At 42.6% G+C, this 27100-nt stretch overlaps 1 protein-coding gene across 1 annotated transcript in view; it reads right to left on the bottom strand.

The window, feature by feature from the left end:
- Positions 1-19461: 19461 nt before the first annotated feature.
- The window catches only part of ephx5 (epoxide hydrolase 5), a gene marked incomplete at its 5' end in the record, with an annotated part of 223986 nt that continues 216347 nt past the window's right edge, over positions 19462-27100 (bottom strand). The window contains one exon of the mRNA XM_067978582.1: positions 19462-19933. Coding sequence (XP_067834683.1) covers positions 19729-19933 — 205 coding nt within the window. The remainder of the gene's footprint in view (positions 19934-27100) is intronic.

Here is a 27100-nt window from a genome sequence, read left to right as displayed (position 1 = left end):
ATATAATATATAGGGCAGGACTGGGATACAACAGGGATTATATATAATATATAGGGCAGGACTGGGATATAACAGGGAATATATATCATATATAGGGCAGGACTGGGATATATGAGGGAATATATATAATATATAGGGCAGGACTGGGATATAACAGAGAATATATATAATATATAGGGCAGGACTGGGATATACCAGGCAATATATGTAATATATAGTGCAGGACTGGGATATAGCAGGGAATATATATAATATATAGGGCAGGACTGGGATATACCAAGGAATATATATAATATATAGTGCAGGACTGTGATAGAACAGGGAATATATATACCATACAGGGCAGGACTGGGATATACCAGGGAATATATATAATATATAGGGCAGGACTGGGATATACCAGGGAATATATATAATATATAGGGCAGGACTGGGATATACCAGGGAATATATATAATATATAGGGCAGGACTGTGATATACCAGGGTATATATATAATATATAAGGCAGGACTGGGATATACCAGGGAGTATCTATAATATATAGGGCAGGACTGGGATATATCAGGGAATATATATGATATATAGGGCAGGACTGGGATATACCAGGGAATATATATAATATATAAGGCAGGACTGGGATATAACAGGGGATATATATAATATATAGGAGAGGACGGGGATATACCAGGGAATATATATAATATATAGGGCAGGACTGGGATATAACAGCGAATATATATAATATACAGGGCATGACTGAGATATACCAGGGAATATATATAATATATAGGAGAAGACGGGGATATAACAGGGAGGATCAATAATATATAGGGCAGGACTGGGATATACCAGGGAATATATATAATATATAGGGCAGGACTGGGATCTACCAGTGAATATATATAATATATAGGGCAGGACTGGGATATACCAGGGAGTATCTATAATATATAGGGCAGGATTGGGATATAACAGGGAATATACATAATATATAGGGCAGGACTGGGTTATATCAGGGAATATATATAATATATAGGGCAGGACTGGGATATAACAGGGAATATATATAATATATAGGGCAGGACTGGGATATAACAGGGGGTATACATAATATATAGGGCAGGACTGGGATATAACAGGGAATATATGTAATATATAGGGCAGGACGGGGATATACCAGGGAATATATATAATATATAGGGCAGGACTGGGATATACCAGGGAATATATATAATATACAGGGGAGGACGGGGATATACCAGGGAATATATATAATATACAGGGCAGGACTGGGATATACCAGGCAATATATATAATATATAGTGCAGGACTGGGATATAGCAGGGAATATATATAATATATAGGGAAGGACTGGGATATACCAAGGAATATATATAATATATAGTGCAGGACTGTGATAGAACAGGGAATATATATAACATACAGGGCAGGACTGGGATATACCAGGGAATTTTTATAATATATTGGGCAGGACTGGGATATAACAGAGAATATATATAATATATAGGGCAGGACTGGGATATAACAGGGAATATATATAATATATAGGGCAGGACTGGGATATACCAGGCAATATATATAATGTATAGTGCAGGACTGGGATATAGCAGGGAATATAAATGATATATCGTGCAGGACTGGGATAGAACAGGGAATATATATAATATATAGTGCAGGACTGGGATATAACAGGGAATATATATAATATATAGGGCAGGACTGGGATACAACAGGGAATATATATAATATATAGGGCAGGACTGGGATATAGCAGGGAATATATATAATACAGAGGACAGGACTGGGATATAACATGGGGTATATATAATATATAGGGCAGGACTGGGATATAACAGGGGGTATATATAATATATAGGGCAGGACTGGGATATAACAGCGGGTATATATAATATATAGGGAAGGACTGGGATATACCAGGGAATATATATAATATATAGGGCAGGACTGGGATATAACAGGGAATATATATAATATATAGGGCAGGACTGGGATATACCAGGGAATATATATAATATATAGGAGAGGACGGGGATATATCAGGGAATATATATAATATATAGGGCAGGACTGGGATATACCAGGGAATATATATAATTTTTAGGGCAGGACTGGGATATAACAGGGAATATATATAATATATAGGGCAGGACTGGGATATACCAGGGAATATATATAATATATAGGAGAGGATGGGGATATAACAGGGAGTATCAATAATATATAGGGCTGGACTGGGATATAACAGGGAATATATATAATATAAAGGGCATGAATGGGATATAACAGGGAATATGTATAATATATAGGGCAGGACTGAGATATAGCAGGGAATATATATAATATATAGGGCATGAGTGGGATATACCAGGGAATATATATAATATATAGGGCAGGACTGTGATATACCAGGGAATATATATAATATATAGGGCAGGACTGGGATATACCAGGGAATATATATAATATATAAGGCAGGACTGGGATATACCAGGGAGTATCTCTTATATATAGGGCAGGACTGGGATATATCAGGGAATATATATGATATATGGGGCAGGACTGGGATATACCAGGGAATATATATAATATATAAGGCAGGACTGGGATATAACAGGGAATATATATAATATATAGGAGAGGACGGGGATATACCAGGGAATATATATAATATATAGGGCAGGACTGGGATATAACAGGGAATATATATAATATATAGGGCAGGACTGGGATATACCAGGGAATATATATAATATATAGGGCAGGACTGGGATATAACAGGGAATATATATAATATATAGGAGAGGACGGGGATATAACAGGGAGTATCAATAATATATAGGGCAGGACTGGGATATACCAGGGAATATATATAATATATAGGGCAGGACTGGGATATACCAGGGAATATATATAACATATAGGGCAGGACTGGGATATACCAGGGAGTATCTATAATATATAGGGCAGGATTGGGATATAACAGGGCATATACATAATATATAGGGCAGGACTGGGTTATATCAGGGAATATATATAATATATAGGGCAGGACTGGGATATAACAGGGAATATATATAATATATAGGGCAGGACTGGGATATACCAGGGAATATATATAATATATAGGGCAGGACTGGGATATACCAGGGAATATATATAATATATAGGGCAGGACTGGGATATAACAGGGAATATATATAATATATAGGAGAGGACGGGGATATAACAGGGAGTATCAATAATATATAGGGCAGGACTGGGATATACCAGGGAATATATATAATATATAGGGCAGGACTGGGATATACCAGGGAATATATATAACATATAGGGCAGGACTGGGATATACCAGGGAGTATCTATAATATATAGGGCAGGATTGGGATATAACAGGGAATATACATAATATATAGGGCAGGACTGGGTTATATCAGGGAATATATATAATATATAGGGCAGGACTGGGATATAACAGGGAATATATATAATATATAGGGCAGGACTGGGATATAACAGGGGGTATATATAATATATAGGAGAGGACGGGGATATATCAGGGAATATATATAATATATAGGGCAGGACTGGGATATACCAGGGAATATATATAATTTTTAGGGCAGGACTGGGATATAACAGGGAATATATATAATATATAGGGCAGGACTGGGATATACCAGGGAATATATATAATATATAGGAGAGGACGGGGATATAACAGGGAGTATCAATAATATATAGGGCAGGACTGGGATATAACAGGGAATATATATAATATAAAGGGCATGAATGGGATATAACAGGGAATATGTATAATATATAGGGCAGGACTGGGATATAGCAGGGAATATATATAATATATAGGGCATGACTGGGATATACCAGGGAACATATATAATATATAGGGCAGGACTGTGATATACCAGGGAATATATATAATATATAGGGCAGGACTGGGATATACCAGTGAATATATATAATATATAAGGCAGGATTGGGATATACCAGGGAGTATCTATAATGTATAGGGCAGGACTGGGATATATCAGGGAATATATATGATATATGGGGCAGGACTGGGATATACCAGGGAATATATATAATATATAAGGCAGGACTGGGATATAACAGGGAATATATATAATATATAGGAGAGGACGGGGATATACCAGGGAATATATATAATATATAGGGCAGGACTGGGATATAACAGGGAATATATATAATATATAGGGCAGGACTGGGATATACCAGGGAATATATATAATATATAGGGCAGGACTGGGATATAACAGGGAATATATATAATATATAGGAGAGGACGGGGATATAACAGGGAGTATCAATAATATATAGGGCAGGACTGGGATATACCAGGGAATATATATAATATATAGGGCAGGACTGGGATATACCAGGGAATATATATAACGTATAGGGCAGGACTGGGATATACCAGGGAGTATCTATAATATATAGGGCAGGATTGGGATATAACAGGGAATATACATAATATATAGGGCAGGACTGGGTTATATCAGGGAATGTATATAATATATACGGCAGGACTGGGATATAACAGGGAATATATATAATATATAGGGCAGGACTGGGATATAACAGGGGGTATACATAATATATAGGGCAGGACTGGGATATAACAGGGAATATATGTAATATATATGGCAGGACGGGGATATACCAGGGAATATATATAATATATAGGGGAGGACGGGGATATACCAGGGAATATATATAATATATAGGGCAGGACGGGGATATACCAGGGAATATATATAATATATAGGGGAGGACGGGGATATACCAGGGAATATATATAATATATAGGGGAGGACGGGGATATAACAGGGAATATATATAAAATATAGGGCAGGACTGGTATATACCAGGGAATATATATAATATACAGGGCAGGACTGGGATATACCAGGCAATATATATAATATATAGGGCAGGACTGGGATATACAAAGGAATATATATAATATATAGGGCAGGACTGGGATATTACAGGGAATATATTTCATATATAGGGCAGGACTGGGATATAACAGAGAATATCTATAATATACAGGGCAGGACTGGGATATACCAGGGAATATATATAATATATAGTGCAGGACTGGGATATAACAGGGAATATATATAATATATAGGGCAGGACTGGGATATAACAGGGAATATATATAATATATAGGGCAGGACTGGGATACAACAGGGAATATATATAATATATAGGGCAGGAGTGGGATATAACAGGGAATATATAATATATAGGGCAGGACTGGGATATAAGAGGGAATATATATAATATATAGGGCAGGACTGGGATATAACAGAGAATATATATAATATACAGGGCAGGACTGGGATATACCAGGCAATATATATGATATATAGTGCAGGACTGGGATATAGCAGGGAATATATATAATATATCGGGCAGGACTGGGATATACCAAGGAATATACATAATATATAGTGCAGGACTGTGATAGAACAGGGAATATATATAACATATAGGGCAGGACTGGGATATACCAGGGAATATATATAATATATTGGGCAGGACTGGGATATACCAAGGAATATATATAATATATCGGGCAGGACTGGGATATACCAGGGAATATATATAATATATAGGGCAGGACTGGCATATACCAAGGGATATATATAATATATAGGGCAGGACTGTGATAGAACAGGGAATATATATAATATATAGGGCAGGACCGGGATATACCAATGAATATATATAATATATAGGGCAGGACTGGGATATACCAGGGAATATATATAATATATAGGGCAGGACTGGGATATACCAAGGAATATATATAATATATAGTGCATGACTGTGATAGAACAGGGAATATATACAATATATAGGGCAGGACTGGGATATACCAGGGAATATATATAAGGCAGGACTGGGATATAACAGGGAATATATATAATATATAGGGCAGGACTGTGATGGAACAGGGAATATATATAATATATAGGGCAGGACTGGGATATACCAGGGAATATATATAATATATAGGGCAGGACTGCGATATAACAGGGAATATATATAATATATAGGGCAGGACTGGGATATACCAGGGAATATATATAACATATAGGGCAGGACTGGGATATACCAGTGAATATGTATAATATATAGGGCAGGACTGGGATATACCAAGGAATATATATAATATATAGGGCAGGACTGTGATAGAACAGGGAATATATATAATATATAGGGCAGGACTGGGATATACCAGTGAATATATATAATATATAGGGCACGACTGGGATATACCAGGGAATATATATAATATATAGGGCAGGACTGGGATATACCAGGGAATATATGTAATATATAGGGCAGGACTGGGATGTACCAGGGAATATATATAATATATAGGAGAGGACGGGGATATACCAGGGAATATATATAATATATAGGGCAGGACAGAGATATACCAGGGAATATATATAATATATCGGGCAGGACTGGGATATGAGAGGGAATATATGTAATATATAGGGCAGGACTGGGATATAACTGGGAATATATATAATATATAGTGCTGGACTGGGATATACCAGGGAATATATATAATATATAGGGCATGACTTGGACATCAAAAGTGAATATAGATAATATATAGGGCAGGACTGGGATATAACACGGAATATATATAATATATAGGGCATGACGGTGATATACCAGGGAATATATATAATATATAGGGCCGGACTGGGATATAACAGGGAATATATATAATATATAGGGCAGGACTGGAATATACCAGGGAGTATATAAAATATATAAGGCAGGACTGGGATATACCAGGGAATATATATAATTTATAGGGCAGGACTGGGATATACCAGGGAATATATACAATACATACAGCAGGACTGGGATATACCAGGGAATATATATAATATATAGGGCATGACTTGGACATCAAAAGTGAATATAGATAATATATAGGGCAGGACTGGGATATAACACGGAATATATATAATATATAGGGCATGACGGTGATATACCAGGGAATATATATAATATATAGGGCCGGACTGGGATATAACAGGGAATATATATAATATATAGGGCAGGACTGGGATATACCAGGGAGTATATAAAATATATAAGGCAGGACTGGGATATACCAGGGAATATATATAATTTATAGGGCAGGACTGGGATATAACACGGAATATATATCATATATAGGGCATGACGGTGATATACCAGGGAATATATAAAATATATAAGGCAGGACTGGGATATAGCAGGGAATATACTTGAAGAGAAAAAAAATTGCAAGGCTACGGGGAAAGGTGGGGGGGAGTGGGACTAGCTGGATTGCTCTTGCAGAGAGCTGGCAAGGGCTCGACGGGCCAAATGGCCTCCTTCTGTGCTGTAACCACTCTATGATTCTATGATTCATTCAGGCAGGAACATGATACTTTTGGCCGTGTGTGATGGTTGACCAGCCAGCCTGCTTTACTAATGGGGCCTGGAGCTGTTACTGGCCCTGGGATTCTTCCAATTTGGCTCCAAATAACCGCCCAAGCCAATGCCCTAATGGGGTGGTCCTGCCTGGACAAGCAGCTGGAAGCTACCCAGTTCTCTGTGCTGGTAGACTGTGCAGTGACAGCCTTGGGCAGAATGTTGTTGGTTCATATCCCACTCCAGAGACTTAAGCACAAAATCCAGGCTGACACTCCAATGCAGTACTGAGGGAGTGCTGCACTGTTGGGGGTGCTGTCTTTCAGGTGAGACATTAAACTGAGGACCTGTGCCCTCTGAGGTGGACGTCAAAGATCCCATGGCATTATTCAAAGAACAGCAAGGGAGTTCTCCCTAGTGTCCTGGCCAATATTTATCCCTCAACCAACAGCACAAAAACCAGATAATCTGATCATTATCACATTGCTGTTTGTGGGATCTTGTCCACCAATGGCTGCCACGTTTCCTACATCACAACAGTGACTAAACTTGAAAAAAGTACTTCTTTGGCTGAAAAGGGCTTTGGGATGTCCTGAGGTCATGAATGGTTCTATATAAATGCAAGTCTTTCTTTTCTGAGGAATGGTTTATACCTGAAATGTCATTGGCCCGTGTTTTCTCACTGCTCGGTGCCTGACCTGCTGAGTACCTCCAACACTTTCTATCTTTGTTTCAGATTACCAGCATCTGCTTTTGGTTTGCTGTAAACAATATTGGCTTTAGTCTCGGCACAGCCGCCATCTTGGTAAAGGAGAGCTCACTGTAAATGATGCTTTGAAGAAGGTTTTAGACCCAAAATGTTAACCTGACTTTTCTCTTTCCAAACTTTGCTGGACTCTTTCAGCTCGACAGAGGAGTGAGACTGGGCCAGCCCAATGCCATCAAACTGAAACATACACGACGAGTGCTGTCCCCAGGAGGAAAGCCCAGCGATACGTGATCTGTCCAAACTAAAATTGGATGTGAGTTAAATTAAAGATCCGTTTGGCCAATGATCCAACCAATACCCTGCGGTGCCCACCAGTGGCGGGAAGACTTTAAGCGTAACGGTGGAGACCATGTGATCTCTTTCCAGGGTCACCCGGGCGTGCACGAGGCGTCGGAAGAGAGGCAAGCAGTTGGAGTGACTCTCCTTGCGGATCCGACATCTCCTGGAAACCAGTTTTAGCCAGGCTCAGGAGCAGACCCACCAGGAGATGGTCCAGTCAGCTGGCCACTCCTGCTGCTGCGATTTCTCCAGTTGTTTCAGTTTGATAAGATTCCTGACTTTTTTTAACCTTTCAATTTTCGTAGCGACCGTTGCCACCTTGGTGAGGGAATGCAGGGAGACTCTGTCCCAGTGCTTTTGTCTTTCTTTTCTCAGCCCTCGGCCCAGAGTTTTATTTCTCCCCTCCTCTCCGAAAGGCTATGCTCCGCTCAGTAATCTGATACAAATGAGTTACCCACAAGCGGCTATTTTAATCGGTAGTCTGTCGGGTACTTGGGGATTGTTAACTGAAACTAGATGGTGACCCCTGATGTAACTCTCGCAATTACACGTCTCTAGTATTACTTTGTTATTCTTTGACGGAATATTCTGGAGGGTTTGGAAATAAAAGCAGTTTGTTATTACCATACCAATTTTTCGTGTTTATTTCCGACTAACTAAAGGAAGCTGGGTAAATCGTAGAATCAGAGAAATTTACAGCACAGGAGGAGGATATTCGGCCCATCGTGTCCGTGCCGGCCGAAAAAGAGCCACCCGGCCTAATCCCACTTTCCAGCACTTGGTCCGTAGCCCTGTAGGCTACGGCACTTCAAATGCACATCCAGGTATTTTTTAAATGAGTTGAGGGTTTCTGCCTCTACCACCCCCTCGGGCAGTGAGTTCCAGACCCCCACCTCCCTCTGGGTGAAAACATTTTCCTCAGCTCCCCTCTAATCCTTCTACCAATTACTTTAAATCTATGCCCCCTGGTTATTGACCCCTCTGCTAAGGGAAATAGGTCCTTCCTATCCACTCTGTCTAGGCCCCTTATAATTTGATATAAAAGGAAATGGGGAAACGACAGGGAAATGGGAATAGAGTAGATAACTCTGATTGAAGAGCTAGTCCCCAACTTAGGTGCGATGGGCCAAATGGCCTCCCGTGTTTTAAATTTCTGATTATATACCTCAATATACCTCATTCAGGCAGGACCTCAGTACTTCAGGCCATGTGAGATGGTTGACCAGCCAGCCTGCTTTACTAATGGGGCTGGAGCTGTTACTGGTCCTGGGATTCTTCCAACTTGTCTCCAAATAACCCTCCAATCCAATGCCCTAATGGGGTGGTCCTGCCTGGACAAGCAGCTGGAAGCTTCCCAGTACTTGGGGGCCTCTCCACCTTGGCTGGTCAACCTGCACATAATTTCAAGGATGACATCAGAACTGAGAGGTTATAACTATCAGGAAAGATTGAACAGGCTGGGGCTCTTTACTCTAGAAAAGAGAAGGCTGAGGGGTGACCTGATAGAGGTCATTAAGATTATGAAAGGGTTTGATAGGGTAGATATAGAGAAAATGTTTCCATATGCAGGGGAGACCAGAACTAGGGCCCATAAATATAAGATAGTCACTAATAAATACAATAGGGAATTCAGGAGAAACTTCTTTACCCAGAGAGTGGTTAGAATGTGGAACTCATTACCACAAGGTGTAGTTGAGGCGAATAGTGCAGATACATTTAAGGGGAAGCTCGATAAACACATGAGGGAGAAAGGAATAGTATGGTATCCTGGGAGGGGTGGAAGGAGTGGGGTGGGAGGAGATCCGTGTGGAGCAGAAACACTGTCATGGAGCTGTTGGGCCGAATGGCCTGTTTCTATGCTGTAAATTCTGTGTAGTTCTGTTGTTTTAGGTAAATGAAGTGTATTGATATTGGGAGAGATAATACCCCCTACCGTCGGCCAAACAGAATCTCCACCAGTCTGGATTTCTCACTATCTGTTAGTTTAAAGACTGACATGTGTCAGACATCGGGACAATTAAAAAAAAGCTACCAGCCCGGCAGGAGCCTGAATTCCACCAGCTCCCTCTCTCACACTGGTTCCTATTCTCACCCAATAGATTACATTTCCCACTCCTGTCCATGGCCATTCTCCACCCGAGCTCCAACCGCACAACATTTCATAGCTTCTCCCCATCCACAGTCCTCACTAGGATTATCCTCCCATGAGACCCACCTCCTGCTCTCCTGACCACTCAATGACCCTTCTTCAACATCGAACGGTGACTACACCTCAACACAACCTCATTGTTTGTGGAACGTCGGGGGACGTCCTGAAATGTGCAATCTATAAATGCAAGGCTTTATTTCTTACTGGAGCTCTCGTGTAGACTCAAGAGGGGGAGGGGGAGCTGGAGGTGAGGGGGAGGGGGAGGGGCGAGGACAAGGAGGGGGAGGGGAGGAAGGGAGGGGAGGGGAGGGGAGAGGGGGCAGGGCAAAAAAACAAACTGGCAGCTGCTCTAGGAGGATTTATATTTTATTTTTCAATCTGTCATTGAAATAGTGCATGGAATTCCAGCAAGAGGATACTGGCTGTGAATATTGAAACTGGCTCCTTCCATATCCAGACTAACCATCAAAATCAACAAAGCTCAGAGTATGTGAAGGTTACTGGAGAGTGATTGTTATTCTCAGACTATGTGAAGATTACTGGAGAGTGATGATTATTCTCAGACTATGTGAAGGTTACTGGAGAGTGATTGTTATTCTCAGACTATGTGAAGGTTACTGGAGAGTGATGATTATTCTCAGACTATGTGAAGGTTACTGGAGAGTGATTGTTATTCTCAGAGTATGTGAAGGTTACTGGAGAGTGATTGTTATTCTCAGACTATGTGAAGATTACTGGAGAGTGATTGTTATTCTCAGACTATGTGAAGGTTACTGGAGAGTGATGATTATTCTCAGACTATGTGAAGGTTACTGGAGAGTGATTGTTATTCTCAGAGAATGTGAAGGTTACTGGAGAGTGATTGTTATTCTCAGACTATGTGAAGGTTACTGGAGAGTGATTGTTATTCTCAGACTATGTGAAGATTACTGGAGAGTGATTGTTATTCTCAGAGAATGTGAAGGTTACTGGAGAGTGATTGTTATTCTCAGACTATGTGAAGGTCACTGGAGAGTGATTGTTATTCTCAGACTATGTGAAGGTTACTGGAGAGTGATTGTTATTCTCAGACTATGTGAAGGTTACTGGAGAGTGATTGTTATTCTCAGAGTATGTGAAGATTACTGGAGAGTGATTGTTATTCTCAGAGTATGTGAAGGTTACTGGAGAGTGATTGTTATTCTCAGACTATGTGAAGATTACTGGAGAGTGATTGTTATTCTCAGACTATGTGAAGGTTACTGGAGAGTGATTGTTATTCTCACAGTATGTGAAGATTACTGGAGAGTGATTGTTATTCTCAGACTATGTGAAGATTACTGGAGAGTGATTGTTATTCTCAGACTATGTGAAGGTTACTGGAGAGTGATTGTTATTCTCAGACTATGTGAAGGTTACTGGAGAGTGATTGTTATTCTCAGACTATGTGAAGGTTACTGGAGAGTGATTGTTATTCTCAGACTATGTGAAGGTTACTGGAGAGTGATTGTTATTCTCAGACTATGTGAAGGTTACTGGAGAGTGATTGTTATTCTCAGAGTATGTGAAGATTACTGGAGAGTGATTGTTATTCTCAGACTATGTGAAGGTTACTGGAGAGTGATTGTTATTCTCAGACTATGTGAAGGTTACTGGAGAGTGATTGTTATTCTCACAGTATGTGAAGATTACTGGAGAGTGATGATTATTCTCAGACTATGTGAAGGTTACTGGAGAGTGATTGTTATTCTCAGACTATGTGAAGGTTACTGGAGAGTGATGATTATTCTCAGACTATGTGAAGGTTACTGGAGAGTGATTGTTATTCTCAGAGTATGTGAAGGTTACTGGAGAGTGATTGTTATTCTCAGACTATGTGAAGATTACTGGAGAGTGATTGTTATTCTCAGACTATGTGAAGGTTACTGGAGAGTGATGATTATTCTCAGACTATGTGAAGGTTACTGGAGAGTGATTGTTATTCTCAGAGAATGTGAAGGTTACTGGAGAGTGATTGTTATTCTCAGACTATGTGAAGGTTACTGGAGAGTGATTGTTATTCTCAGACTATGTGAAGATTACTGGAGAGTGATTGTTATTCTCAGAGAATGTGAAGGTTACTGGAGAGTGATTGTTATTCTCAGACTATGTGAAGGTCACTGGAGAGTGATTGTTATTCTCAGACTATGTGAAGGTTACTGGAGAGTGATTGTTATTCTCAGACTATGTGAAGGTTACTGGAGAGTGATTGTTATTCTCAGAGTATGTGAAGATTACTGGAGAGTGATTGTTATTCTCAGAGTATGTGAAGGTTACTGGAGAGTGATTGTTATTCTCAGACTATGTGAAGATTACTGGAGAGTGATTGTTATTCTCAGACTATGTGAAGGTTACTGGAGAGTGATTGTTATTCTCACAGTATGTGAAGATTACTGGAGAGTGATTGTTATTCTCAGACTATGTGAAGATTACTGGAGAGTGATTGTTATTCTCAGACTATGTGAAGGTTACTGGAGAGTGATTGTTATTCTCAGACTATGTGAAGGTTACTGGAGAGTGATTGTTATTCTCAGACTATGTGAAGGTTACTGGAGAGTGATTGTTATTCTCAGACTATGTGAAGGTTACTGGAGAGTGATTGTTATTCTCAGACTATGTGAAGGTTACTGGAGAGTGATTGTTATTCTCAGAGTATGTGAAGATTACTGGAGAGTGATTGTTATTCTCAGACTATGTGAAGGTTACTGGAGAGTGATTGTTATTCTCAGACTATGTGAAGGTTACTGGAGAGTGATTGTTATTCTCACAGTATGTGAAGATTACTGGAGAGTGATTGTTATTCTCAGACTATGTGAAGGTTACTGGAGAGTGATTGTTATTCTCAGAGAATGTGAAGGTTACTGGAGAGTGATTGTTATTCTCAGAGTATGTGAAGATTACTGGAGAGTGATTATTATTCTCAGACTATGTGAAGATTACTTGAGAGTGATTGTTATTCTCAGACTATGTGAAGGTTACTGGAGAGTGATTGTTATTCTCAGAGAATGTGAAGGTTACTGGAGAGTGATTGTTATTCTCAGAGTATGTGAAGATTACTGGAGAGTGATAATTATTCTCAGACTATGTGAAGATTACTGGAGAGTGATTGTTATTCTCAGACTATGTGAAGGTTACTGGAGAGTGATTGTTATTCTCAGACTATGTGAAGGTTACTGGAGAGTGATTGTTATTCTCAGACTATGTGAAGATTACTGGAGAGTGATTGTTATTCTCAGACTATGTGAAGGTTACTGGAGAGTGATTGTTATTCTCAGAGAATGTGAAGATTACTGGAGAGTGATTGTTATTCTCAGACTATGTGAAGGTTACTGGAGAGTGATTGTTATTCTCAGACTATGTGAAGGTTACTGGAGAGTGATTGTTATTCTCAGACTATGTGAAGGTTACTGGAGAGTGATGATTATTCTCAGAGTATGTGAAGGTTACTGGAGAGTGATTGTTATTCTCAGAGTATGTGAAGATTACTGGAGAGTGATTGTTATTCTCAGACTATGTGAAGGTTACTGGAGAGTGATGATTATTCTCAGACTATATGAAGGTTACTGGAGAGTGATGATTATTCTCAGACTATGTGAAGGTTACTGGAGAGTGATGATTATTCTCAGACTATGTGAAGGTTACTGGAGAGTGATGATTATTCTCAGACTATGTGAAGGTTACTGGAGAGTGATGATTATTCTCAGACTATATGAAGGTTACTGGAGAGTGATTGTTATTCTCAGAGAATGTGAAGATTACTGGAGAGTGATTGTTATTCTCAGAGTATCTGAAGGTTACTGGAGAGTGATTGTTATTCTCAGAGTATGTGAAGGTTACTGGAGAGTGATTGTTATTCTCAGACTATGTGAAGATTACTGGAGAGTGATGATTATTCTCAGACTATGTGAAGGTTACTGGAGAGTGATTATTATTCTCAGACTATGTGAAGGTTACTGGAGAGTGATGATTATTCTCAGACTATGTGAAGGTTACTGGAGAGTGATTATTATTCTCAGACTATGTGAAGGTTACTGGAGAGTGATTATTATTCTCAGACTATGTGAAGGTTACTGGAGAGTGATTGTTATTCTCAGAGTATGTGAAGGTTACTGGAGAGTGATGATTATTCTCAGACTATGTGAAGGTTACTAGAGAGTGATTGTTATTCTCAGACTATGTGAAGGTTACTGGAGAGTGATGATTATTCTCAGACTATGTGAAGGTTACTGGAGAGTGATTGTTATTCTCAGACTATGTGAAGGTTACTGGAGAGTGATTGTTATTCTCAGACTATGTGAAGGTTACTGGAGAGTGATTGTTATTCTCAGAGAATGTGAAGGTTACTGGAGAGTGATTGTTATTCGCAGAGTATGTGAAGATTACTGGAGAGTGATTATTATTCTCAGACTATGTGAAGATTACTGGAGAGTGATTGTTATTCTCAGACTATGTGAAGGTTACTGGAGAGTGATTGTTATTCTCAGACTATGTGAAGGTTACTGGAGAGTGATTGTTATTCTCAGAGAATGTGAAGGTTACTGGAGAGTGATTGTTATTCTCAGAGTATGTGAAGATTACTGGAGAGTGATTATTATTCTCAGACTATGTGAAGATTACTGGAGAGTGATTGTTATTCTCAGAGTATGTGAAGGTTACTGGAGAGTGATTGTTATTCTCAGACTATGTGAAGGTTACTGGAGAGTGATTGTTATTCTCAGACTATGTGAAGGTTACTGGAGAGTGATTGTTATTCTCAGACTATGTGAAGGTTACTGGAGAGTGATTGTTATTCTCAGAGTATGTGAAGGTTACTGGAGAGTGATTGTTATTCTCAGACTATGTGAAGGTTACTGGAGAGTGATTGTTATTCTCAGACTATGTGAAGGTTACTGGAGAGTGATTGTTATTCTCAGAGAATGTGAAGATTACTGGAGAGTGATTGTTATTCTCAGACTATGTGAAGGTTACTGGAGAGTGATTGTTATTCTCAGAGAATGTGAAGATTACTGGAGAGTGATTGTTATTCTCAGAATATGTGAAGGTTACTGGAGAGTGATTGTTATTCTCAGAGTATGTGAAGGTTACTGGAGAGTGATTGTTATTCTCAGACTCTGTGAAGGTTACTGGAGAGTGATTATTATTCTCAGACTATGTGAAGGTTACTGGAGAGTGATGATTATTCTCAGACTATGTGAAGGTTACTGGAGAGTGATTGTTATTCTCAGACGATGTGAAGGTTACTGGAGAGTGATGATTATTCTCAGACTATGTGAAGGTTACTGGAGAGTGATTATTATTCTCAGACTATGTGAAGATTACTGGAGAGTGATTGTTATTCTCAGACTATGTGAAGGTTACTGGAGAGTGATTGTTATTCTAAGAGTATGTGAAGATTACTGGAGAGTGATGATTATTCTCAGACTATGTGAAGATTACTGGAGAGTGATTGTTATTCTCAGACTATGTGAACGTTACTGGAGAGTGATGATTATTCTCAGACTATGTGAAGATTACTGGAGAGTGATTGTTATTCTCAGACTATGTGAACGTTACTGGAGAGTGATGATTATTCTCAGACTATGTGAAGGTTACTGGAGAGTGATGATTATTCTCAGACTATGTGAAGGTTACTGGAGAGTGATTGTTATTCTCAGAGAATGTGAAGATTACTGGAGAGTGATTGTTATTCTCAGAGAATGTGAAGGTTACTGGAGAGTGATTGTTATTCTCAGACTATGTGAAGGTTACTGGAGAGTGATTGTTATTCTCAGACTATGTGAAGGTTACTGGAGAGTGATTGTTATTCTCAGACTATGTGAAGGTTACTGGAGAGTGATTGTTATTCTCAGACTATGTGAAGGTTACTGGAGAGTGATTGTTATTCTCAGAGAATGTGAAGATTACTGGAGAGTGATTTTTATTCTCAGACTATGTGAAGGTTACTGGAGAGTGATTGTTATTCTCAGAGAATATGAAGATTACTGGAGAGTGATTGTTATTCTCAGACTATGTGAAGGTTACTGGAGAGTGATTGTTATTCTCAGACGATGTGAAGGTTACTGGAGAGTGATTGTTATTCTCAGACTATGTGAAGGTTACTGGAGAGTGATGATTATTCTCAGAGTATGTGAAGGTTACTGGAGAGTGATTGTTATTCTCAGAGTATCTGAAGATTACTGGAGAGTGATGATTATTCTCAGACTATGTGAAGATTACTGGAGAGTGATTGTTATTCTCAGACTATGTGAAGGTTACTGGAGAGTGATTGTTATTCTCAGAGTATGTGAAGATTACTGGAGAGTGATGATTATTCTCAGACTATGTGAAGATTACTGGAGAGTGATTGTTATTCTCAGACTATGTGAACGTTACTGGAGAGTGATGATTATTCTCAGACTATGTGAAGATTACTGGAGAGTGATGATTATTCTCAGACTATGTGAAGGTTACTGGAGAGTGATGATTATTCTCAGACTATGTGAAGGTTACTGGAGAGTGATTGTTATTCTCAGAGAATGTGAAGATTACTGGAGAGTGATTGTTATTCTCAGAATATGTGAAGGTTACTGGAGAGTGATTGTTATTCTCAGAGTATGTGAAGGTTACTGGAGAGTGATTGTTATTCTCAGACTATGTGAAGGTTACTGGAGAGTGATTGTTATTCTCAGACTATGTGAAGGTTACTGGAGAGTGATTGTTATTCTCAGACTCTGTGAAGGTTACTGGAGAGTGATTATTATTCTCAGACTATGTGAAGGTTACTGGAGAGTGATTGTTATTCTCAGACGATGTGAAGGTTACTGGAGAGTGATGATTATTCTCAGACTATGTGAAGGTTACTGGAGAGTGATTATTATTCTCAGACTGTGTGAAGATTACTGGAGAGTGATTGTTATTCTCAGACTATGTGAAGGTTACTGGAGAGTGATTGTTATTCTAAGAGTATGTGAAGATTACTGGAGAGTGATGATTATTCTCAGACTATGTGAAGATTGCTGGAGAGTGATTGTTATTCTCAGACTATGTGAACGTTACTGGAGAGTGATGATTATTCTCAGACTATGTGAAGATTACTGGAGAGTGATTGTTATTCTCAGACTATGTGAACGTTACTGGAGAGTGATGATTATTCTCAGACTATGTGAAGGTTACTGGAGAGTGATGATTATTCTCAGACTATGTGAAGGTTACTGGAGAGTGATTGTTATTCTCAGAGAATGTGAAGATTACTGGAGAGTGATTGTTATTCTCAGAATATGTGAAGGTTACTGGAGAGTGATTGTTATTCTCAGAGTATGTGAAGGTTACTGGAGAGTGATTGTTATTCTCAGACTCTGTGAAGGTTACTGGAGAGTGATTGTTATTCTCAGACTATGTGAAGGTTACTGGAGAGTGATGATTATTCTCAGACTATGTGAAGGTTACTGGAGAGTGATTGTTATTCTCAGACTATGTGAAGGTTACTGGAGAGTGATGATTATTCTCAGACTATGTGAAGGTTACTGGAGAGTGATTATTATTCTCAGACTATGTGAAGGTTACTGGAGAGTGATGATTATTCTCAGACTATGTGAAGGTTACTGGAGAGTGATTGTTATTCTCAGAGTATGTGAAGGTTACTGGAGAGTGATGATTATTCTCAGACTATGTGAAGGTTACTGGAGAGTGATTGTTATTCTCAGACTATGTGAAGGTTACTGGAGAGTGATGATTATTCTCAGACTATGTGAAGGTTACTGGAGAGTGATTGTTATTCTCAGACTATGTGAAGGTTACTGGAGAGTGATGATTATTCTCAGACTATGTGAAGGTTACTGGAGAGTGATGATTATTCTCAGACTATGTGAAGGTTACTGGAGAGTGATTGTTATTCTCAGAGTATGTGAAGGTTACTGGAGAGTGATGATTATTCTCAGACTATGTGAAGGTTACTGGAGAGTGATGATTATTCTCAGACTATGTGAAGGTTACTGGAGAGTGATTGTTATTCTCAGACTATGTGAAGGTTACTGGAGAGTGATTGTTATTCTCAGACTATGTGAAGGTTACTGGAGAGTGATTGTTATTCTCAGACTATGTGAAGGTTACTGGAGAGTGATGATTATTCTCAGACTATGTGAAGGTTACTGGAGAGTGATGATTATTCTCAGACTATGTGAAGGTTACTGGAGAGTGATGATTATTCTCAGACTATGTGAAGGTTACTGGAGAGTGATGATTATTCTCAGACTATGTGAAGGTTACTGGAGAGTGATGATTATTCTCAGACTATGTGAAGGTTACTGGAGAGTGATGATTATTCTCAGACTATGTGAAGGTTACTGGAGAGTGATGATTATTCTCAGACTATGTGAAGATTACTGGAGAGTGATGATTATTCTCAGACTATGTGAAGGTTACTGGAGAGTGATTGTTATTCTCAGAGTATGTGAAGATTACTGGAGAGTGATTGTTATTCTCAGACTATGTGAAGATTACTGGAGAGTGATTGTTATTCTCAGACTATGTGAAGGTTACTGGAGAGTGATGATTATTCTCAGACTATGTGAAGGTTACTGGAGAGTGATGATTATTCTCAGACTATGTGAAGGTTACTGGAGAGTGATGATTATTCTCAGACTATGTGAAGGTTACTGGAGAGTGATGATTATTCTCAGACTATGTGAAGGTTACTGGAGAGTGATGATTATTCTCAGACTATGTGAAGGTTACTGGAGAGTGATGATTATTCTCAGACTATGTGAAGGTTACTGGAGAGTGATGATTATTCTCAGACTATGTGAAGATTACTGGAGAGTGATGATTATTCTCAGACTATGTGAAGATTAGTCGAGAGTGATTGTTATTCTGAGAGCAGTGATTCGAGTTTATGTGCCTTATGAATGTGTCAGACTGAGTTCCAGGATGTCTCTTCCGACTGCTCTTCACATTCCAAGGTTTAAGGCACCGGGACCATTTCCCAAACTGCTGGGAATGCCGAGCTGGAATTCTCAGACCTTCTTTTCTACACTTCGGACAAAATGCCGGAGATCCTCGGCCATCAGCTCCGGCTCCTCGAAGGCAGCGAAGTGGCCCCCACTGGGCATGTAGGAGTAGGTCGCAATGTTCTTATACTTCTGCTGGGCCCAGACCAGCGGGACGTGTATCAACTCATTGGGGAAGGCGGACAATCCTGCAGGAACGTAGACTCCGACCCTGGAAGAGAGGATTGACGGGAATAAAATCAAGCTGAGCTACCGTGAGATTGAAAGGAGAGCAGCACAAAGGTTTCTCTCCTCATCGTGGCATCAGGAATAGGCCACCAGCTGGGGGCAAACAACAGCAGCAACTCCCATTGATACAGGGCCTTTAACCTCGTGAATCGTCCCAAGGAGCTTCACAGGAGCGATTATCAGACAGAATCTGACACCGAGCCACATAAGGAGATGTTAGGACAGGTGACCAAAAGCTTGGTCAAAGGGGCAGGTTTTAAGGAGCGTCTTAAAGGAGGAGAGAGAGGTGGAGAGGTTTAGGGAGGGAATTGCGGAACTTAGGGCCGAGGCAGCTGAAGGCACGGCCGCCAATGGTGGAGCGATTAAAATCAGGGGTGTGCAGGAGGCCAGAATTGGAGGAATGCAGAGATCTCGGAGGGTTGTTGGGCTGGAGGGGGTTACAGAGATAGGGAGGGGCGAGGACAGGGAGGGATTTGAAAACAAGGATGAGAATTTTAAAACTGAGGCATTCCCGGACTGGGAGCCAGTGTGGATCAGTGAGCACAGGGGGTGATGGGTGAACGGGACTTGGTGCGAGTTAGGATACGGGCAGCAGAGTTTTGGATGAGCTCAAGTTTACGGAGGGTGGAAGAGGGGAGGCCGGCCAGGAGAGCATTGGAATAGTCGAGTCTGGAGGCAACAAAGGCAGGGATGAGGGTTTCGGCAGCAGATGAGCTGAGGCAGGGATGGACACGGGTGATGTTACGGAGTGACGGTCAATCTTTCCAACATCTCCCACTCCCGGGGCAGGTACAGACCAGGTTAGATACAGAGTAAAGCTCCCTCTACACTGTCCCATCAAACACTCCCAGTGCAGGTACAGCACGGGTTCGATACAGAGTAAAGCTCCCTCCACACTGTCCCATCAAACACTCCCAGAGCAGGTACAGCACGGGTTAGATACAGAGTAAAGCTCCCTCTACACTGTCCCATCAAACACTCCCAGAGCAGGTACAGCACGGGTTAGATACAGAGTAAAGCTCCCTCTACACTGTCCCATCAAACACTCCCAGAGCAGGTACAGCACGCGTTAGATACAGAGTAAAGCTCCCTCTACACTGTCCCATCAAACACTCCCAGAGCAGGTACAGCACGGGTTAGATACAGAGTAAAGCTCCCTCTAAACTGTCCCATCAAACACTCCCAGGGCAGGTACAGCACAGGTTAGATACAGAGTAAAGCTCCCTCAACACTGTCCCATCAAACACTCCCAGGGCAGGTGCAGCACGGGTTAGATACAGAGTAAAGCTCCCTCTACACTGTCCCATCAAACACTCCCAGGGCACGTACAGCACGGGTTAGATACAGAGTAAAGCTCCCTCTACACTGTCCCATCAAACACTCCCAGAGCAGGTACAGCACGGGTTAGATACAGAGTAAAGCTCCCTCTACACTGTCCCATCAAACACTCCCAGAGCAGGTACAGCACGGGTTAGATACAGAGTAAAGCTCCCTCTACACTGTCCCATCAAACACTCCCAGGGCAGGTACAGCACGGGTTAGATACAGAGTAAAGCTCCCTCTACACTGTCCCATCAAACACTCCCAGGGCAGGTAGAACACGGGTTAGATACAGAGTAAAGCTCCCTCTACACTGTCCCATCAAACACTCCCAGGGCAGGTACAGCACGGGTTAGATACAGAGTAAAGCTCCCTCTACACTATCCCATCAAACACTCCCAGGGCAGGTACAGCATGGGTGAGATACAGAGTAAAGCTCCCTCTACACTGTCCCATCAAACACTCCCAGGGCAGGTAGAACACGGGTTAGATACAGAGTAAAGCTCCCTCCACACTGTCCCATCAAACACTCCCAGGGCAGGTACAGCACGGGTTAGATACAGAGTAAAGCTCCCTCTACACTGTCCCATCAAACACTCCCAGGGCAGGTACAGCACGGGTTAGATACAGAGTAAAGCTCCCTCTACACTGTCCCATCAAACACTCCCAGGGCACGTACAGCACGGGTTAGATACAGAGTAAAGCTCCCTCTTCACTGTCCCATCAAACACTCCCAGGGCAGGTACAGCACGGGTTAGATACAGAGTAAAGCTCCCTCCACACTGTCCCATCAAACACTCCCAGAGCAGGTACAGCACGGGTTAGATACAGAGTAAAGCTCCCTCTACACTGTCCCATCAAACACTCCCAGAGCAGGTACAGCACGGGTTAGATACAGAGTAAAGCTCCCTCTACACTGTCCCATCAAACACTCCCAGAGCAGGTACAGCACGCGTTAGATACAGAGTAAAGCTCCCTCTACACTGTCCCATCAAACACTCCCAGGGCAGGTGCAGCACGGGTTAGATACAGAGTAAAGCTCCCTCTACACTGTCCCATCAAACACTCCCAGGGCACGTACAGCACGGGTTAGATACAGAGTAAAGCTCCCTCTACACTGTCCCATCAAACACTCCCAGGGCACGTACAGCACGGGTTAGATACAGAGTAAAGCTCCCTCTACACTGGCCCATCAAACACTCCCAGGGCAGGTAGAACACGGGTTAGATACAGAGTAAAGCTCCCTCTTCACTGTCCCATCAAACACTCCCAGGGCAGGTACAGCACGGGTTAGATACAGAGTAAAGCTCCCTCTACACTGTCCCATCAAACACTCCCAGAGCAGGTACAGCACGGGTTAGATACAGAGTAAAGCTCCCTCTACACTGTCCCATCAAACACTCCCAGAGCAGGTACAGCACGCGTTAGATACAGAGTAAAGCTCCCTCGACACTGTCCCATCAAACACTCCCAGGACAGGTACAGCACGGGTTAGATACAGAGTAAAGCTCCCTCTACACTGTCCCATCAAACACTCCCAGGGCAGGTGCAGCACGGGTTAGATACAGAGTAAAGCTCCCTCTACACTGTCCCATCAAACACTCCCAGGGCACGTACAGCACGGGTTAGATACAGAGTAAAGCTCCCTCTACACTGTCCCATCAAACACTCCCAGAGCAGGTACAGCACGGGTTAGATACAGAGTAAAGCTCCCTCTACACTGTCCCATCAAACACTCCCAGGGCACGTACAGCACGGGTTAGATACAGAGTAAAGCTCCCTCAACACTGTCCCATCAAACACTCCCAGGGCAGGTGCAGCACGGGTTAGATACAGAGTAAAGCTCCCTCTACACTGTCCCATCAAACACTCCCAGGGCACGTACAGCACGGGTTAGATACAGAGTAAAGCTCCCTCTACACTGTCCCATCAAACACTCCCAGAGCAGGTACAGCACGCGTTAGATACAGAGTAAAGCTCCCTCTACACTGTCCCATCAAACACTCCCAGAGCAGGTACAGCACGGGTTAGATACAGAGTAAAGCTCCCTCTACACTGTCCCATCAAACACTCCCAGGGCAGGTAGAACACGGGTTAGATACAGAGTAAAGCTCCCTCTACACTGTCCCATCAAACACTCCCAGGGCAGGTACAGCACGGGTTAGATACAGAGTAAAGCTCCCTCTACACTGTCCCATCAAACACTCCCAGGGCAGGTACAGCACGGGTTAGATACAGAGTAAAGCTCCCTCTACACTGTCCCATCAAACACTCCCAGGGCAGGTAGAACACGGGTTAGATACAGAGTAAAGCTCCCTCTACACTGTCCCATCAAACACTCCCAGGGCAGGTACAGCACGGGTTAGATACAGAGTAAAGCTCCCTCTACACTATCCCATCAAACACTCCCAGGGCAGGTACAGCACGGGTTAGACACAGAGTAAAGCTCCCTCAACACTGTCCCATCAAACACTCCCAGGGCAGGTAGAACACGGGTTAGATACAGAGTAAAGCTCCCTCTACACTGTCCCATCAAACACTCCCAGGGCAGGTACAGCACGGGTTAGATACAGAGTAAAGCTCCCTCTTCACTGTCCCATCAAACACTCCCAGGGCAGGTACAGCACGGGTTAGATACAGAGTAAAGCTCCCTCTACACTGGCCCATCAAACACTCCCAGGGCAGGTAGAACACGGGTTAGATACAGAGTAAAGCTCCCTCTACACTGTCCCATCAAACACTCCCAGGGCAGGTACAGCACGGGTTAGATACAGAGTAAAGCTCCCTCTACACTGTCCCATCAAACACTCCCAGGGCAGGTACAGCACGGGTTAGATACAGAGTAAAGCTCCCTCTACACTGGCCCATCAAACACTCCCAGGGCAGGTAGAACACGGGTTAGATACAGAGTAAAGCTCCCTCTACACTGTCCCATCAAACACTCCCAGGGCAGGTACAGCACGGGTTAGATACAGAGTAAAGCTCCCTCTACACTGTCCCATCAAACACTCCCAGGGCAGGTACAGCACGGGTTAGATACAGAGTAAAGCTCCCTCTTCACTGTCCCATCAAACACTCCCAGGGCAGGTACAGCACGGGTTAGATACAGAGTAAAGCTCCCTCAACACTGTCCCATCAAACACTCCCAGGGCAGGTACAGCACGGGTTAGATACAGAGTAAAGCTCCCTCTACACTGTCTCATCAAACACTCCCAGGGCAGGTACAGCACGGGTTGGATACAGAGTAAAGCTCCCTCTACACTGTCTCATCAAACATTCCCGGGGCAGGTACAGCACGGGTTAGATACAGAGTAAAGCTCCCTCTACACTGTCCCATCAAACACTCCCAGGGCAGGTACAGCACGGGTTAGATACAGAGTAAAGCTCCCTCTACACTGGCCCATCAAACACTCCCAGGGCAGGTAGAACACGGGTTAGATACAGAGTAAAGCTCCCTCTACACTGTCCCATCAAACACTCCCAGGGCAGGTACAGCACGGGTTAGATACAGAGTAAAGCTCCCTCTACACTGTCCCATCAAACACTCCCAGAGCAGGTACAGCACGGGTTAGATACAGAGTAAAGCTCCCTCTACACTGTCCCATCAAACACTCCCAGAGCAGGTACAGCACGCGTTAGATACAGAGTAAAGCTCCCTCGACACTGTCCCATCAAACACTCCCAGGACAGGTACAGCACGGGTTAGATACAGAGTAAAGCTCCCTCTACACTGTCCCATCAAACACTCCCAGGGCAGGTGCAGCACGGGTTAGATACAGAGTAAAGCTCCCTCTACACTGTCCCATCAAACACTCCCAGGGCACGTACAGCACGGGTTAGATACAGAGTAAAGCTCCCTCTACACTGTCCCATCAAACACTCCCAGAGCAGGTACAGCACGGGTTAGATACAGAGTAAAGCTCCCTCTACACTGTCCCATCAAACACTCCCAGGGCACGTACAGCACGGGTTAGATACAGAGTAAAGCTCCCTCAACACTGTCCCATCAAACACTCCCAGGGCAGGTGCAGCACGGGTTAGATACAGAGTAAAGCTCCCTCTACACTGTCCCATCAAACACTCCCAGGGCACGTACAGCACGGGTTAGATACAGAGTAAAGCTCCCTCTACACTGTCCCATCAAACACTCCCAGAGCAGGTACAGCACGCGTTAGATACAGAGTAAAGCTCCCTCTACACTGTCCCATCAAACACTCCCAGAGCAGGTACAGCACGGGTTAGATACAGAGTAAAGCTCCCTCTACACTGTCCCATCAAACACTCCCAGGGCAGGTAGAACACGGGTTAGATACAGAGTAAAGCTCCCTCTACACTGTCCCATCAAACACTCCCAGGGCAGGTACAGCACGGGTTAGATACAGAGTAAAGCTCCCTCTACACTGTCCCATCAAACACTCCCAGGGCAGGTACAGCACGGGTTAGATACAGAGTAAAGCTCCCTCTACACTGTCCCATCAAACACTCCCAGGGCAGGTAGAACACGGGTTAGATACAGAGTAAAGCTCCCTCTACACTGTCCCATCAAACACTCCCAGGGCAGGTACAGCACGGGTTAGATACAGAGTAAAGCTCCCTCTACACTATCCCATCAAACACTCCCAGGGCAGGTACAGCACGGGTTAGACACAGAGTAAAGCTCCCTCAACACTGTCCCATCAAACACTCCCAGGGCAGGTAGAACACGGGTTAGATACAGAGTAAAGCTCCCTCTACACTGTCCCATCAAACACTCCCAGGGCAGGTACAGCACGGGTTAGATACAGAGTAAAGCTCCCTCTTCACTGTCCCATCAAACACTCCCAGGGCAGGTACAGCACGGGTTAGATACAGAGTAAAGCTCCCTCTACACTGGCCCATCAAACACTCCCAGGGCAGGTAGAACACGGGTTAGATACAGAGTAAAGCTCCCTCTACACTGTCCCATCAAACACTCCCAGGGCAGGTACAGCACGGGTTAGATACAGAGTAAAGCTCCCTCAACACTGTCCCATCAAACACTCCCAGGGCAGGTACAGCACGGGTTAGATACAGAGTAAAGCTCCCTCTACACTGTCTCATCAAACACTCCCAGGGCAGGTACAGCACGGGTTGGATACAGAGTAAAGCTCCCTCTACACTGTCTCATCAAACATTCCCGGGGCAGGTACAGCACGGGTTAGATACAGAGTAAAGCTCCCTCTACACTGTCCCATCAAACACTCCCAGGGCAGGTACAGCACGGGTTAGATACAGAGTAAAGCTCCCTCTACACTGTCCCATCAAACACTCCCAGGGCAGGTACAGCACGGGTTAGATACAGAGTAAAGCTCCCTCAACACTGTCCCATCAAACACTCCCAGGGCAGGTACAGCACGGGTTAGATACAGAGTAAAGCTCCCTCTACACTGTCCCATCAAACACTCCCAGGGCAGGTACAGCACGGGTTGGATACAGAGTAAAGCTCCCTCTACACTGTCCCATCAAACACTCCCAGGGCAGGTACAGCACGGGTTAGACACAGAGTAAAGCTCCCTCTACACTGTCCCATCAAACACTCCCAGGGCAGGTACAGCATGGGTTAGATACAGAGTAAAGCTCCCTCTACACTGTCTCATCAAACATTCCCGGGGCAGGTACAGCACGGGTTAGATACAGAGTAAAGCTCCCTCTACACTGTCTGAACATGTGTCTCTGTCCCAATCTCAGAAGCTCTGCACCAGTACAATGCTGATCCTAAAACAGTGCACCAGGTGGGGCACTCTTTGCTCTGATATTCTCCCTTTCACCGGGTACCTGAGATATTCGACCATGAAACACTGGGGAATAACAA

Source organism: Heptranchias perlo, unplaced genomic scaffold, assembly GCF_035084215.1.
Source record: "Heptranchias perlo isolate sHepPer1 unplaced genomic scaffold, sHepPer1.hap1 HAP1_SCAFFOLD_320, whole genome shotgun sequence".
Classification (NCBI taxonomy): domain Eukaryota; kingdom Metazoa; phylum Chordata; class Chondrichthyes; order Hexanchiformes; family Hexanchidae; genus Heptranchias; species Heptranchias perlo.
Note: the sequence above shows the minus strand (reverse complement) of the source record. Positions and strands in the feature narration are given on the sequence as shown.